The 11,762-nt window shown below is 43.7% G+C and overlaps 1 protein-coding gene across 3 annotated transcripts in view; it reads right to left on the bottom strand.

The window, feature by feature from the left end:
• The window catches only part of VPS37C (VPS37C subunit of ESCRT-I), a 31,269-nt gene extending 23,626 nt beyond the window's left edge, over positions 1-7,643 (bottom strand). The window contains exon 1 of one of the 3 annotated variants that reach the window (XM_019656066.1): positions 7,383-7,643. Coding sequence is in view for 2 of the 3 variants with exons in the window: in XM_019656063.1 (XP_019511608.1) it covers positions 6,810-6,908 (99 nt within the window). In the remaining variant the exon portion in view is untranslated. Of the gene's footprint in view, positions 1-2,402; positions 2,502-6,809; positions 6,913-7,382 lie in introns of those variants that run through there. The other 2 variants (XM_019656063.1, XM_019656065.1) reach the window with 2 other exon arrangements.
• Positions 7,644-11,762: the final 4,119 nt, after the last annotated feature.

Below are 11,762 nucleotides of genomic sequence, written 5' to 3'. Positions count from 1 at the left end.
AAAAAAAACAAAGGCAAAATAAGACCTCCTCAGACATCCAAAAAGTGAAAGAATGCATCACCAACAGACCAGCACTACAAGAAATACAAAGGAAAGTCCTCAAGTCAGGACTGAAACAAAGTGAAAATCTGGATCTATACAGAGGAATGAAGTGCTCCAGAAATGACAATCATGTAAGTAAATATACCAGATCTTTTTTTAAATCTCTTTACAAAATAATTGTTTAAAGCAAAAATAATAACAATGTATTGTGGGATTTGTAACAAATGTAGACATGAAATGTGTGACAACAACAGTATAAAGACCAGGAGAGAAGAAATGAAAGTATACTATTGTAAGGTTCTTGTACTATATGTGAAGTAGTATAGTATCACTTTATGATAGACTATGACAAGTTAAAGATGCATATTATGAATCTTAAAGAAACCACACACACACACACACACACACACACACACACACACACACAGAGTTATAGTTAATAAACTAACAAAGGAAACAAAATGGAATCATAAAAATTACTCAGTCCCAAAGCGGTCAGGAAAACAAGGGAAATGGGAAGAAAGAACAAGGAACAGATTGAGAAAAAAATACAACAAGATGATATAGAGTTAAACCTAACTACGCTAATATGATATTAAATGTAAATGGTCTAACCATCCCAATTAAAAGGCAGAGATTGTAAAATTGGATTTTTACAAAGGCAAAATCCATCTACAATATATGCTGCCTACAAGAAACCCACTCTAAATATAAAGACACAAACAGTTTAAAAGTAAAAGGATGTTAAGAAATACATCATGCTAACACTAATTTTTTAAATCCCTAGCCATTGCTTTAATTGTGGCAAAACATACATAATATTTACCATTTTAACCATTTTTAAGTGTACAGTTTTGTGACTTTAAGTACATCTACACTGTTGTACACCCATCATCACCATCCACCTTCAGAGCTTTTTCATCATCCCAAAATGAAATTCTGTCCCCATTAAACACTAACTTCCCATTCCTCCCTTTCCCCAGTCCCTGAAACCACCATTCTTCTTTCTGTCTCTATGAACTCAACTACTCTAGGAGCCTTATATAAGAGGAATCATGCAATATTTCTCCTTTTGTGACTGGCTTGTTTTACTTAGCATTATTTCTTCAAGCTTCATCCATGTTGTAGCATGTGTCAAAATTTTCTTTCTTTTTAAAGCTGAATAAGATTCTATTGTGTGTATATACCACATCTGTTTACCCATTCTTCTGTCAGTAGACACTTGGGCTGCTCTCGCCTTTTGGCTATTATGAAGAATGCTGCCATGAACATTGGTGTGCAAGTATGTTTGAGTCTCTGCTTACATTTCTTTAGGACATATATCCAGAAATGCAATTGCTGGATCATATGGCAATTCTACACTTAATATTTTGAGGAAACTGCCATATTGTTTTCCACAGCAGCTGTGTATTTTACATTCCCACCAGTAATATATAAGTGTACCAATTTCCCTACAGCCTAGCCAACACTTCTGATTTTTTTTATAATAGCCATCCAAAATGGTGTAAAGTGGTAGCTCATCATTTGATTTGCATTTCCCTAATGGCTAGTGATGTTGTGTATCTTCATGTGCTTACTGGTCATTTGTATACCCTCCTTAGAGAAATGTCTATTCAAGTCCTTTGCCCATTTTAATCAGGTTATTTTGGTTGTTGAGTTGTAGGAGTTCTTTATATATTTTGGATATCAATTCATTAACACTAACTTTTTTAAACCTGGATTGGCTATATTAATATGAGATAAAGTAGAGTTCAGGGCAAAGAACATTACCAGGAATTAAAAGAGTAATTTCATGATAAAAGAGATCAATTCATCAAAGGAAGATAACATTCCAAAATGTTTATGTACTTAATAACAGAGATTCAAAACACGAAGCAAAAACTGATAAAACTATAATACAAAGAGAAAAGGACAAACCTCAATTACAGTTAGTTTCAATGCCCCTCTTTCAATAACTGATAGAACAAGTACACAGAAAAGCAGTAAGGACATAGAAGACTTGGAACAGAACCAGAACTACCAACCAACTTAACTTAATTGACATTTATAGAACACTCCACTCAATGACAGCAGAAAATACATTCTTCGCAAAGGCTCACAGAACATTTACCAAAGTAGACCATAGCCTGGGCCATAAAATGAGTCTCGGTAAATCATATCAATTCAAATCATACAAAGTACATCCTCCATTTACAAAGAAATTAAATTAAAAATCAAAGTTTACTGGACAGAAAGAGAATAAAGTAATACTACTGTATAATGTTGACTTCGGCTCTTTTACTACTTGTAATCCTGCTGAGGGAGGAGTGAAATTAGCAATGAGGCTAAAAGTACTCTTATGCCTTCAATGCTATGCATACCTGATGGGTTATCTGTTTACCACACAAAGTTGAGCCTCTCCTTCTCTCTCCTCTCCAGACCATCCTAAGCCCCAGGGGCACCACTTGTCAGCCCCAGCACAAAAAACCTGTTTGATACTTGCTCAAGTCTTTCACAAAAACTTGTGAAAGGAGAAAACTTGTGACTGGGTGAAAGGGGAGAGAATGCAGTGGAGGAAGCACCCGGTAAGCAAACATGCCTTTAAAGCTCCCCAAACCTCAGACTACTGTCATTACGGAGATCTCTCTGACATGGGGCGACTATCCAGAAACAAATCTGAACTTTCTGAAAACTCTAGATCCTGAGCAGAAACAAACAGGATTTCCAAACAATAGAGATCTAATCAAATTTTAAAAACATCTTCTATGACTTGATTGTGTCAGTCTGGAAAAACCCTACTAGTACTGGCCAACAGTGTCCAGAGATGATTCATAAGCTAGTTAGCCCAATGCCCTTTTAATGGTAGATTTAGGTCAGAACAGTCAATTTCACAGCAATAAGCAAAAGGAAAACAAGATTCCTTAGAAATAATCTCACTTCCAAGCTCAGCAACTCTACAAACTCCTTCAGGCAGTGCTTCCCAAACTTGCAAACAAGAAGTTTGGGATTCTTCCCAAACAAGAAGAATCACCCAGTGCACATGTTAAAAGTACAGATTCCTAGGACCCCGCCAGAGAGCCTAAGCAAGAATCCCCAGAGGTGTGACTCTGGATCTTTAACAAGCATCACAGATAATTCTTAGGTCCAGCAAGTACACATTGGCTTTGAGATGAGACAAACAGGTTAAAAATCCCAACTCAGCCACTTACTGGCTGTGTGGCCCTAGCCAAATTATCTACCATGTCTACGACTCACTTCTCATCTGTAAATGGGGTCGCCATCTACTTTAAAGTGTTCTTAGAGTTCCATATGTTCACAAAGCCCCTCGAACAGTGTGAAGAGCAAGTGGTAGCCAAGCAAGAAATCAGAGCTGTTGCTACCCTTAAAAAACAGCCAGCCACCAGGAGCTGCCCAGATGAACAAGTATACAATGAAAATTGTCTACCTAATGGAAATTACAAAGGCACGAAACCAGATTTCCAAGATAATATATAGCAAAAAAGCTTTTCTGGGCACTGTGGCCACCAAGAACAAAGACTCTCACTTCAGGGTCTAGTATTTTGCCCCACGTCCTCACTCCCATCCAGAACCAGAGTTCAGGCCTGTGCAGGGTTGCAGCTTCGGACAACAGCCAAAGAAAGGCGCGCCTTCCCAAATCCCTCTGTCATCATCACCTCCAGCGCCAGTGCTGACAGTCACAGACCTGAGAGTCAGTGGCCGCATCTTGCGTGAACCAGGAGGAAAGGGGACTCCTGGAGAAGAAGCAGGGAGCCAGTGAAGGGGGTAGAAAAGGCCCAAGTCAGCAACAGAATTACCGGGACACTGCTGAAGCAAAGGGAAGTGGTTCTGTGAAGTTTGCAGAACGGTGGGCATTACTGGCTGTGGGGAGGAAATGAGGAGGAACCACACACCTACTGAAGATATAGACAGTCCTGGCTTCTGATGGTTCAACTTATGATTTTTCAACTTTATAACAGTACAAAAGTGATATGCATATAAATTACATGACATATTCAACACTATTCTAAAATAGGCTTTGTATTAAATGATTTTGTCTAACTATAGGCTAATGTAAGTGTTCTGAGCGTGTTTAAGGTAGGCTAGGCTAAGCTACGATGAACAGCATGGTTAGGTGTATTAAATCCATTTTCAACTTATGATCTTTTCCATTTACCATGGGTTTATCTGGACGTAACCTCATTTTAAATCAAGGAGCATTTGTATATATTTACTGTGTACACACACCACTGCCCTTGGCACGCTGGAGGAATCAGATGCATACTGGAGATGGATACACACTGAAGGGTTTGGACGGAAAAGGGGCCAAACGTTAAACACGACAAGCTCAGGAGCCTGAAAATAACAACACAGGATGGCGTGAACATAAAAATTCCAAACTAAGGTGGCCATGGCGGGAAGTCACATGTAGCTTGTGGCTTCCTTGACAAAGGTCAATCTTTACCTTAAGTGAGCCTATCTATTGTCTTTTTTTTTTTTTTAAGATTTTAATGGGGAAGAAGGGGAGGGAACAGCGCTGGGGAATCGGGGAAGGGAAACAGAGTAGTTGCTGTCCTTTTGTTCTTCAGTCTAGTTGTGGAGGACGTCGCTTCACTGGCCCATGTTGGTATTATCATTGCGCTTTTCCTGGGTGAGGCACTCGCTCGCCGGCCATTGGACGGCGGCTCACGGCAGCCCACCTCAGCCCCACTGCAGCCTACGCCATCGCTGGCAACTCACAGCAGCCCAGCTCCAGGTCGAGCTGTTGTTCAGCATCTTAGCTGTAGAGAGCGCAGCATCACTGGCCACATGTGGGAACTGAACCAGGGCCCTGCTGCTCAGAGCTGGTGTCCCAAGCCAACTCCTAACCAATGCGCCACTCGGCTTGCCCTGTCTATTGTCTTTTTGCTTCTAGGATAACATGCCCTTGGAATGTCAGTAATCCCTTTTTCTGGACCAGAGCAGGGAACTACAGAATCCCTCATTATTATTCTTGTCCCTTGATTACCATCTCTATGTGCTGTAAAAAGAGAACTATTAACTATCCTGTTACCCACCTATGTAAAGGAAGTACTGTACCTGTCGCTCCAATTTACTTTTATCCAATCCCAGAGATTTCCCCGCTTTCCTTTCTCCCACCCCTTTATCTACCACCAATGGATTTTATATAACCCTCCTCCTTTTATTCTACGTATAAAATAAACTGCAAACCACCATTTCATGGAGCATTTTCTCAACCCATTGAGATTTTGCTTCCCAGCAATTGTTGTCAGCTTGGCTCAAATAAACTTTTATAAGCTTTCTCTTAGGCTGGATGTTTTTTCGTTGAGGGGACCAAAGTTTTGCCTTTTGGCATATCGATTTTAAGCTGGTTAAGAAACAAAAGACTCAGAAAGACCCTTTGACCCTCCCCTCTTCCTGCCTAAGAGGTTCAGATGGAAAAACCTTCCATCTTCAGGAAGGGAACCTTAGCATTAGACAGGAAGACTCCCAGCATGAGCTTCTTGACTAAATTCCTCTCCCAAATTGTTTTCTGGGTTGCCTAGCAAAAATTTACCTGCAAAGTGGGTTCCATTATTCCTCACTTACCTGCAAATTGCCCATTCTCACTTTTAAAATCTAAGATCCCAACCCCCCTTCTCCTTTGAAAATAACATATATATATATATGTTATTATATACACGGTATATATACCCAATTTAACCTCATATCATATATGACATATCCAATTTTACCTCAAATATATCATGTGATATTCGTTATATATCATATATATCATATATACACACATACATATATACACGAGGGGTGATAAAAAGATACGGTGAATGTTTAAATTTAAAATTTTACTACAGAAGACACATTGCCATTAATCCCCCTCAAAGTACTCCCCCTCGCTTCAAACACACTCATCCCATCATTCTTGCCACTTTCTGAAGCAGTTCTGGAAGTCCTCTTTTATGAGTGTCTTTAGCTCTGTTGTCATGGCTGCCTCGATGTCCTGAATGGATTCAAAGCGTTTACCATTCATGGTCATTTTGACTTTAGGGAAGAGCCAGAAGTCACACGGTGCCAGATCTGGTGAATAAGGTGGATGAGGACACACCGTAATGTTTTTATTTGACAGAAATGGCCATACCAGAAGCGATGTGTGACAGGGAGCATTGTCATGATGGAGGATGAAATCGATTGCCCGTTTCATGTTAATTTGTTGTTTGTGATCCATGATTTACGGCACACTTTAAAACACACCTTATCTCAACAGCAGCTCACACCCTACTAACTGCACTGGAACAAGTTGAAACTTATCACACAGTCACTAAGGTTCAATGTGCCACTTCCCATATTGAAGATCCCTGCCTGTTGGATGGCACTCGGCAGCAGCATTCACCGTATTTTGTGATCACACCTCTGGGGACATATACAGAGAGCCCAAACAAATGTATACACATTTTCAGAACGGAAAAAACTGTATTAAAATTGTAATACTCAATATATACCGATATCAAAAGATGAATACAAGTCATGTGTATACATGTTTTTGGCAACTCTGTTATGGCTCCAATTTTACCTCACTGTCTTTGGAATTTTCATGCTTATGGGAATTCCCCATTTGCACATATTAAAATTTGAATTTCTCCTGTTAATCTCTCTCTGTTAATTTGATTATTAGTCCAGCTAGAACGTAGGTGAGGGAAAAATTACTATTTTTTTAGCCTCCACCAAACACAAACACACACACACACACACACACACACACACACACACACACACACCAATGCCCTTTGTACCCAGCAGGTCCAGGGGTAGGGACTGGTCAGTGATGCCGGGAGGTCCAAGTCTGGGTCCAGAAGAAAGGGTAAGAACAGAGCCAAGGCTGACAGCCTCATCCTCTCACTGCCCTGGGGAAAGGGCGCAGACCAGGGAGTCAAACACCAGCGTCCTCCCACCCCCACCCCACTCCACCAACAGCCTCCCTTGTGTCCTCTGGCAAGTGTGACCCCTACTCTTAGGCCCGTTTCCCCATTTGTACAATGGGCAAACTGGCTCTCACGTCACTAGAATTGTGACCAGCAAAATGCTCAAATATGGGATGGAGAATGAGGGGTGGCGGTGAGGGGTGCCCCGGGGGCGGGCCTGGAGGCGCGACCTGCGGAGGTAGCCCCGGCCGCGCCTCGCGCCCTCCCCTCATTCCCTCCCTCCCATTGCGAGGGGCAGGGGCGCCGGCCCTCGGCGGCAGTCACGCGCCCCTCGCGCCCAATCACCGGCCTCTACCAGAGTGAGGCAGGCAGGAGGGGGCGCGCAGGCGGCCACTGCAGCGCCACCCCCATCGCCATCCTCGCCCCTCCCCGGGCCCCGCTCACCTGCCGGGGCCGCCGCCGCTGCCGCTGACACAGCCGCCGCGGGTTAAACCACAGCCCACGCTCACACTTCCGGGGACCGCGAGGCCCGCCCACTCCTGCCGGATGTGACTCCCCTCTAACGTCCGCGTCTGGAGATGCGGCTCACGCCACTGGTCCCGCTACCACGTTTGGCGCCCCGTGGGCCTCTGAGTTGCGACACCGGTCACCCCCCCTACACCTGACACACTCGCGGCCACCCCCACGGGAAAGCCCAAGAGACCCCGCCCGCGCGGCCAGCTCCCGGCCCCGCCCCCAGGAGGGACACCGCCCAGGGAGGCCAGACCGGGACGCCTTGGGCGAGTGCGCCTGCGCAGGCTTCCCGCGGCTTCTTGGGTGGGCGAGGGGCTGCTCATCAGGCGGGGCTCGGCTAGTAGGCGGCTCCTCAAAGCGGCCGTAAAAGGAGCCAGAGAGGAAACGAATGGAATCCCGACACGTAGGGGACGCCACAGATGGGCTGAGCTCAGATTGCGGCAACCCCACGCCAACCAGATGCTCTCTTGCGTGACACCGTTTGGCCCCAGGACTGGAGTGACAGCCGACCTAAGGGTCCCCTGGCAAAGAGCAGTGCCTATCGGTCTGAAACTGACTAGCAGGCTCCTTAAAACAACTCTGAGTAGTTTCCCCAAAAGTAACCTGTTTTCCAAGGCCCTAGATTACCCTTTTAGTCCATTCTGTGTGGGTAGTGCTTTGAAAATTACAGACGTCCTTATATATCGTCACTTGTCCAGAATCACGAGTGAGGCTGATGATGGTGAAGCAGGGCCCTGATGCTCGCACGCTGTTCTCCTGACGCTGGTATTGGACAACCGGGCCTGCAGGTGAATCGCATTCCCTCTTTCGCCTCTTAGCAGTGTCCGTAATTGCAGCTTTGTAAAAATGGGTACCCCGGGTGGAGAGCTTTTTAGACCAAGGAAACCTTGCCACCCCAAATTCAAAACCTTAGATGCTGAATTAAGACCATTGTTGGGCCGGCCCAGTGGCGCGATGGTTAAGAACTGGCTTGGGACGCCAGAGGGCCCCGGTTCGGATCCCACATATGAGGGCCAGTGACACTGCCCTCCACAGCTAAGATGCTGAACAACAGCTCAACCTGGAGCTGGGCTGCCGTGAGTTGCCGGCGACGGCGACGGCGGCGTAGGCTGCAGCCCCTGTGGCAGTGGGTTGCCATGGGCTACCGTATGCAGCCAGCGTGAGCGGCCGTCCAGAAGCCGGTGACTGATCTGCCTTGCCCGGGAAGAGCGCAATGATGGTGCCAACTTGGGCCAGTGAAGCAACGTCCTCCACAACTAGACTGAAGAACAAAACGACAGCAACTTGTCTGTTCCCCCTCACCCAATTCCCCAGCACTGTTCCCATCCCCTCAATTCCCCAATAAAAATCTTTAAATAAATAAATAAATAAATAAATAAATAAATAAAACCATTGTTGCTAGTGACAGAAACCCAACGCAAACCAGCTTCTGCAAAATGGGAATTTGGGGATCACATAACAATAAAGCCCAGTCGGTATTCTCATTTAGAAGGATGGGCAGTGGCCTCCATCCTCATTTGACTCTTCTTCCTCTTTTGTGTTATTACTCCTTCCTTTCTGCAGATAGTTGCAAGCTATCTATTTCAAATACTTGAGAGAACGTATCTGATTGGCTAAGATAATCACCATTGCCCCTATTGGACAGAGCTTTCCCTTTCTTGCCACCTCATAGGCCATTAGGTAGCCTATGGATTAACGATCCTTGGGTCAGGTGATCACCCTTATCCAATCAGTGGTCACCCCTTAAAGCACAGAAGAGATCAGCGAAGAAAGCCGTCTATCCCAGCTACTGAGCCTTCTGAGACACCAGTGACTCATTTGAGGGATGCCATAGTTGGTTTTGCAGACATTTCACATTGAGCGTAATGTCAGAGTGTCTCCCATTTACAGCAGCTGCCAGAGAGCTGGGTTGAAACTGCTTCTTTGGGGTAGGGAGGCCCAAGGCAGATGACCTTAACTTTTTTTCCTAAGCCCTTTTGTGTTATATAATTTTTATCCTGTACATGTATTACTTTGGCGTATTAGAAAGTATTATTGATAGATTAGCATGAGTTTATAGTCAACAAGCCTTTCACTCACTGGTACTGTGTTGGAATATGGAATGTGGACATGATGGCTGGACCTAGAGTAGTCATCTTGAACCCTGAGGTGACCATGGAAACAGAGGCTATAATCTGTTAGCACAACAAAGTGAGAAGGAGCCTGAGTCCTGATACCAGGGAGCACCATGACTACTGGATGCCAACCACTGGACTTTTACAGGAGAGGGAAATAAACTACTTTGTAAGCCACTGTTGTTTTGTATTTGCTGTCACTCACACCCTTTAGGTCTTAAACTATACTTCTGAAATCCCCCTTTTGCATCCCCAAGACTAGGTGAGTCCCCACCCTCTGTATGTTCTTCAAACACCCCACGTATTTTCTTTTCATAGCATTTACTATAATCATTCAATCCCCCAGATAGTGACTTCTGTAAGGACCGACAGAGACTATTTTATACATCATTTTACATAGATGCTAGAACAATGACAATGACAATAGTAACTTTAAATGTGACTTGTGTTTAGTAGTAGTCTGAATAGTAACTTGTGTCTACAATGAGTCTACTGAGAGTGTTGAGGGGAAATGACAAACTGCTACATACTCTGCATCAAATGGGTCATTGCCAAGATCACCTTGATGGCAGGGGGATGGGGGGGGGGCAGCTGGCTCTTCTAAATAACCAAAGGTAGAGAATTTAGAGCAAAGGAGGGAGGGCGAGAAATTGGCAGGAAATTCGAGTCATCTGAGGCACGTGACATTGGAAAAGTGTGCTCTTCCTGCTGTTTTCCACTTCCGGCTTTTCTCAGCTTCCCCTGGCTCTAGCCCCACCCTCCTTAGTCCTGGTCTCCTATCACTTGCACCTATGTTACCATTTACCAGGCCTCGATTACACACAATTTTTATTTCTATTCAGAGTGGCTCTTATATGTAGAGAGACAGACAGACAGATGGAGAGACATTCATTCCACATGTTCTCTGAATACCTGTACTGCTAAGACCTGTGGCTACAAAAATGAACAAACGCCATCTCTAGTCTCAAGAAAGTCACATTCTTGGTTGAGTGAGAGAAAACAGGAGATCTTCCTATCCTAAGGTATCCCAAGGTATCTCAGTCCTTCGGATGAACTTGATCAGGAGCAAAATATATTAAAGTAGAAATATTCAGTGTGCTTCCTCCCTACCCTTTCTACAAAGTTGTGTTTGTTTAGCTCCTCAGCACTGGATCTTGTGATTCTGGTTGACTAGATGGAGAAGTGATGTAAGCAGAAGTAAAGAAGGCGAGACAGGGAGGTCAGAGCTTGAGGTAACAGACGAGATGTTTGACAAGCTGAGACAGTGAGGAAGATTTGGGAACTGGGTTAGAAAAGTATTTTTTAAAGGAAGTCTAGCCATGTGGTATGTATAATCCTCAATTTGGTCTTCAAGAGCTCTCCATTGAAGACTCTGTGTGTGTGTGTGTGTGTGTGTGTGTGTGTGTGTGTGTGTGTGTGTGTGTGTGTGTTTCCTGGAGTTGGAAGTTAGATTGTCTGGCTGATTTCTCAATTCTATTCCTTCCTTCTGGCTCCCACACTGCAGTTCAGCCAGAAAAGAATTGTGTTTTTGAGGCAGTGGCTGGTAGCTACCTACAAAATTATCCATTCTCTGGTTTTCCTTAAAAGCAGAATGTATTTTATTATATAGCAATGTGCCCAGTAGCTCTACGACTGCATTTCTCAACCTTCTTTGCTGTTATGACTGAGTGACTCTGTGATGTAAGCAGAAATATTGAGAGGGATTTCTTGGAAGGCTGCTTTAAAGGAGCTGATCCAGCTGGAAGGTGGGTCTTTTCACCTCCCCCTCCTTAATTTCTGTCTAAATTTCAGATGTGATGGCTGGAACTCCTGCAGTTGTATTGGACCACAAGGTGACCTTGGAAATTGAAACCATTCAAGCACTGGCTGGCCTACCTCCAGATTTGTTTTAAGTGAGAGAAAAAAAATCAAGTTCTAGCTTAAATTATGGTTCTTTTAGGCTTTTCATAATGTGCACACAAACTTAAACCTGATACTATTATGTGGTTAATATATTATAGCATTATTATTATTATTATTATTATTATTATTATTTTGTTGTGTTTGGTAAATAAATATATATTTTATGAATTTCTTTCCATTATTATTTTATTCAATTTATGCATAACCCACACACATGCAAGCACATATTCTTGTATCAATGCAAAATTGTGATTGTAAACATGCTTTCTTAGAGTTTTTGGATTTTTTTTCTTCC

This window comes from Hipposideros armiger, unplaced genomic scaffold, assembly GCF_001890085.2.
Source record: "Hipposideros armiger isolate ML-2016 unplaced genomic scaffold, ASM189008v1 scaffold_253, whole genome shotgun sequence".
NCBI classification, from domain to species: domain Eukaryota; kingdom Metazoa; phylum Chordata; class Mammalia; order Chiroptera; family Hipposideridae; genus Hipposideros; species Hipposideros armiger.
Note: the sequence above shows the minus strand (reverse complement) of the source record. Positions and strands in the feature narration are given on the sequence as shown.